Below are 5,854 nucleotides of genomic sequence, written 5' to 3' on the forward strand. Positions count from 1 at the left end.
AACCCCATGGCGGGTCACCTCGGATATGATAAGACACTGAACCGGATCATGGCCCGATTTTACTGGCCGGGCATTCGGGCGGATGTAAGTCGGTGGTGTGCATCCTGCCGCGAATGTCAATTAGTCAACCCTCCGGCCACCCCAAAAGCGCCCTTGCGCCCATTACCATTAATGGAGGTCCCTTTTGATAGGCTTGCCATGGACCTCATCGGGCCATTAGACCGGAGCGCACGGGGATATCGCTTTGTGTTAGTTCTAGTGGACTATGCAACACGATATCCCGAGGCAGTACCCTTGCGCAACATCTCGGCGAAGAGTGTTGCACAGGCACTGTTTCAGGTCATCTCCCGAGTTGGGATCCCGAAAGAGATCCTGACTGACCAGGGCACATCGTTTATGTCACGTACACTACGCGAGCTATACAAATTACTGGGCGTCCGCTCAATCCGGACTAGTGTGTACCATCCCCAGACTGATGGCCTGGTGGAGCGGTTTAACAAAACGCTAAAGAACATGATTCGTAAGTTCGTACACGAGGATAGTCGTAATTGGGATAAATGGTTGGACCCTCTGTTGTTTGCAGTGCGGGAGGTGCCCCAGGCCTCCACGGGTTTTTCGCCCTTTGAACTCCTGTTCGGCAGGAAACCTCGGGGTGTCTTGGACCTGGTTAAGGAAAACTGGGAGGCGGGTCCAAGCACCAGTAAAAATGAGGTACAGCACGTACTGGACCTGCGAGCAAAACTCCATTCACTGGGTCAGTTATCACGGCAGAATTTGCTTCAGGCCCAGGAACGTCAACAGCGGCTGTACAACAGAGGGGCTAAACTTAGACAGTTTTCACCGGGAGATAAAGTGCTTCTATTGCTACCATCGTCTAGCTCCAAATTACTCGCCAAGTGGCAAGGGCCCTTTGTGGTCACACGGCGAGTGGGGGATGTTGACTATGAGGTTGTGCGTTCTGACAGGGGTGGAGCAACACAGATTTACCACCTTAACCTCCTCAAAGCCTGGAGGGAGGTGGCGTCTGTTTCTCTGGCCACCACGGTGATTGAGAGAGATGAGCTGGGACCGGAGGTGAATAAATTAAACAGGTCGGCGCCGGTCCCCGTTGACGATCATCTCTCGCCGGGCCAGAGAGCAGACGTGGCCTCGTTGCAGCGGCAGTTTGCCGACGTGTTCTCTCCCCTGCCGGGACGCACAAACCTCATACACCACCACATAGAAACTTCCCCGGGTGTGACAGTGCGTTCACGACCCTATCGCCTGCCGGAACATAAGAGGAAAACTGTTCAGGCAGAACTTCAGGCTATGTTAGAGATGGGAGTAATAGAAGAGTCCAACAGTGACTGGTGTTGCCCCATTGTTCTTGTTCGCAAGTCTGATGGGTCAATACGGTTCTGTGTGGACTACCGTAGAGTCAACGAGGTGTCCAAATTCAATGCCTATCCAATGCCCCGGGTCGACGAACTCCTGGATCGGCTGGGCACGGCTCGCTTTTTTACGACACTGGATTTGACCAAGGGCTACTGGCAGATTCCCTTGTCGCTAGAGTCCAGGGGGAAAAGGCCTTCTCCACTCCGTATGGTTTGTACCAATTTGTAACGCTTCCGTTTGGGTTGTTCGGGGCCCCAGCCACGTTCCAGCGCCTCATGGACCGGGTGCTGCGGCCTCACTCTGCATATTCTGCGGCCTACTTGGATGATGTCATCATTCATAGTGAGACCTGGGAGCAGCATATGCAGCAGGTGGGAGCAGTGCTGGAGTCCCTGAGGAGGGCGGGGCTCACGGCCAATCCAGGGAAGTGTGCAGTTGGACGGAGGGAGGTACGGTATTTGGGGTACCACTTGGGGGGAGGGCAGGTGCGGCCACAGATACAAAAGACCGCAGCGGTTGCAGCCTGCCCAAGACCCAAGACCAAAAAAGAGGTTAGGAGGTTTCTGGGGCTGGCCGGTTACTATAGGAGGTTCATCCCGGCCTTCTCGGAGCTGACCAGCCCCCTAACCGACCTGACCCGAAAAGGTGCCTCAGATCCGGTCCAGTGGACGGAGCCGTGTCAGCTGGCGTTTGAGAGGGTAAGCAAGCCCTCTGTGGGGAGCCACTTTTATACACACCTAACTTTTCTCTCCCTTTCATCCTGCAGACCGACGCCTCGAACAGCGGGCTGGGGGCCGTTTTGTCCCAGGAGGTGGAGGGGGTCGACCGCCCCGTACTGTACATTAGCCGGAAGCTAGCTCAGCGGGAGGTGAGCTACAGTACGGTGGAGAAGGAGTGCCTCGCCATACGGTGGGCGGTCGGTGCCCTCCGCTACTATCTCCTGGGGCGCCCATTCACCCTCTGGTCGGACCATGCCCCGCTCCAATGGCTCCACCGCATGAAAGATGCCAACACGCGGATCACTCGCTGGTATCTGGCTTTACAGCCTTTCCGGTTCAAGGTGATCCATAGGCCGGGGAACCGCGTGGCCGACTTTCTCTCCCGCTCTGCGGAGGGGGGGGGGAGTGGGCTTGCGGCCGGCGGGGTCCCGGCCTAAGTCGGGCGGTGGGGGTATGTGGCAGCGGGGCTTGGTTAGAGCGACGGCTGCTGGAGGAAAGGAAGGAGTGGCTCAGCCGGTGATCAGACAGCTGGACAGAATCAGGTAATTAGTCAGCTATATAAGCATGTTTGTAACCTGGTTCTGGTCTCTTGCAGTAGGCTGGGTCCTCACACGGGCACAGAGAGAGAGAGAGACGGAGAGACACAGAGACACCGAGACACAGAGAGTCAGGGCAGCGCAGCGCAGGAGAGATCAGTTAAAATCCTCCGGTTTTAACTGATCATCAACACGATACGGCATGAACAACTGCAATCTACTCTGATGAAACAATTCAGGACTTTTTGTTTCGGAAAACCGAGCATAACGCACAACAGCAGGTTGTGTTCTGACTCTCTTTGTAACAAAACCACAATTATTTTTCAACTCAATCTTAGTTTTACAGTTTTCATTTTTGCTCAAAACACGATATTCCAACGCAAACACTGCAATACAAATGTCATTAAACGTGCTATCATTGGGCCTGTTCTTATACCTGTCAACTAAACTCGTCATCCACATCTCATCAGTGTTTATGTCATCTGTAGTTGCCCTTTGTTTTAACACATTCAAAGGCAAACTCATCTTAACTACATTGTTCCCTGTTGGTACAAACATGACCTTCCAAGAACACTCCTTTAGATGCATGTTGGTCAACCTATACACTGCTTCCTGAGCACACACATCCCTATTATGCAAATAAACACCACCTAGTTTCTTCAATGCCTCTTTTGCACTAACATTTCCATCCTTAGCTGCTTCCTTTTGTGCATTTGCCAACAACAAACCCATTTCCTTTTCTGCCTTAGAAATGTACGAAATAATATACACCACACATGCATAAGCATCCACCACAAACTGGATGTCCAGGTTTGCATTCCAACATTTTAAAAGTTGCTTTCTATACTGGTTAACCCAAACCTCTTTCACCTGCCTCTTTAACACAACTTTTGTACCCCGAGTAGTCCGACAGTATGCATCTTCAAATGCTTCCTGAGTTATATTTAAACTTTCAAACAACTGCTCCACTGTATCAAAACTCTGGTTTTCATCTGAAAGTGCCTTCTTAATGTTTTCCAAAATTTCATGGGCCCTTACTTTACAACCCTTTCGTTCTGCAAAATCACGCTCTTTACATTTGAGACACAAAGTCTCTGTCGGATCCCTTTTTTCACATTTACACACAACTATCTCCTCATCTACTTTAACACGACTAACAAATGTTTGTGCAGATGCTGGCCTCGGAAAATTAAACCGACAGACTGTATTGTTCTTTTTACACGTTTTAGAGTGGCGCTTTGAATGCATCTGCACAGATGACACAATGTCCAATAATGAGTCATCATCAGAGGGTAGTTCACATGTAACATATCTGTCAATAAAATCAACTACCTCTTTATCTGTGTTTTTGTCAATTAAGGGGGCATTCTCGACCCAAAACAGGCAATGAACATGTGGAGACCCACGCTGCTGAAATTCAACACGATAAAAATAGTCCTTGATTTTGCCAATAGGGTTTGAAGGAGACATAAGGACCTCCTTCAAAAAACAATGCCACCGAAAATCAAACATTCTCGCCGCAGTGACTGGATTACGACGCAACAACTCACACCTGTCTGCCCACTCCAACTCCTCAGCTGTCTGTTCTCTTCCTTCCTGTTTCAAAATACTACCAAGTAAATTAGTCCAGCGCATGTCTGCCGCAGAAAACGAACAAAACCAAGTGGGAACACCAAGCTGACGCACACAAGCAAGTAGATCACGCTGCGCTGCCTGCCAAGATGAAGGAGTGCCTCTAATAGGCTTAAGGAAACGATAACCATCATCAAACTCTAACAACTTCCTTAAAGACTCCTCATTATTCACTACATCTCTAACTCTCTTACAAACCTGACTTCCTTTGCCTTTCCTCAAAGATATGGACACATTCGATACAACCTGCTCCAACTCTGACATGTACTGTGCAAAAAAAATATATTCCACATTCTGTGCAAACCTACCATCAGCATGGAGAATCCGATTATTAAGATAACGTGACAATGTTAAACGATGCTCTCTATTGTCATGAAACACAGAATGTCCGTGTGGAAACAACACTGGAAAACATTTAGCCTCATTCTCATGATTAGAAAGCAACTTCACAGGACTCTTACCTTCTGCTGGAGCCAGATTCAATACATCCTCAAAATACTGATCGAGTGCTTCCTGACCAATATCTACAGGCATAAGACAAGTGTCCTGAAACATACAATGTTGCTGCCTGTCATGCAACAGCTCATCCTCACCTTCATCCACCTCAGCAGATGTTTCACCATTTTCTACATTACCATCACTTTCCTGTACTACACTGTCATTTTCCTGTTCCCTACAAAACTCATTCAACCACTCTTCATTAAAATCGACATCTTCATAGTACATGTTATTCTGTTTTAAATACCGCAAAGCCTGCCTTACGCGCATAGTGTCAACAAACTGATACTCATAATGTCCTTTATACGTCAGCTTACGCTTCAATTTAACGCGCAACAAAGATCCTTCCATATTGGAACGAGGTAACAAATTATTGGTCTCCACAATATTTGCTGGAACACATGTCACCGGTCCATGAACACCATTTTGCCCTCCTTTGCCAACACTTTCATAAATGGGATATGCAAAGCAATCAAATGCTGCTCTAAATTATTCAAACAAGCCAATTCAGGAGAAACAGGATGTACACCTAGATTATGGACAACACACTCAGGAGGAGTCTTCTTCCTATTAATCTTATCATGACAAGTGCAACAAATCCACAACTGCCCTCTAGGTGACTCTAACAACTGACATGGACTTACACAGTTCTCATTACAAGTGTGTAAATACTCCTCTGAAATACATTTCTCCGCAATTAACGCCATGTCTGCACTCTTATTATACTGACTCTTTTTATAGCTCAAAACCTAGTGTCTAAACAACAACCTTTGACAAACACAACACACAAAATCTGGCCCATCATTAACTTTAGACAAAAATTGCTCAATCACAAAATCAAAATCTGCTTTCTTTTCTTTTAATTGCTGCTTTTTCACTTTGTTACCTGCCTTAACACTTTTCTGAAACACTGCATTACTATGATACTTGGTTGTACTTGTGGTCTTTACTCTCTGTCTGTGAGTTTGATCTAGACAATATTTCCTTTTACTCAACTCTTTGACTTTGTCTTTATGCTTGACATCTAACTTATACTTACTTTTACTCATCTCTTTGACTTTGTCTTTATGCTTGACATCTAACTTATACTTACTT

At 47.4% G+C, this 5,854-nt stretch overlaps 1 protein-coding gene across 1 annotated transcript; it reads left to right on the top strand.

The window, feature by feature from the left end:
• The first annotated feature begins 433 nt into the window (after nt 1–433).
• On the top strand, nt 434–2,067 carry LOC122760039. The gene is made up of 2 exons (XM_044015120.1): nt 434–1,305; nt 1,798–2,067. Exons 1-2 carry the CDS (start codon nt 514–516, stop codon nt 1,987–1,989), a joined length of 984 nt encoding a protein of 327 aa, XP_043871055.1. The 5' UTR covers nt 434–513; the 3' UTR covers nt 1,990–2,067.
• The last annotated feature ends 3,787 nt before the right edge of the window (nt 2,068–5,854 follow it).

The sequence above is a fragment of the Solea senegalensis genome, unplaced genomic scaffold (genome assembly GCF_019176455.1).
Source record: "Solea senegalensis isolate Sse05_10M unplaced genomic scaffold, IFAPA_SoseM_1 scf7180000012863, whole genome shotgun sequence".
Taxonomy (NCBI): domain Eukaryota; kingdom Metazoa; phylum Chordata; class Actinopteri; order Pleuronectiformes; family Soleidae; genus Solea; species Solea senegalensis.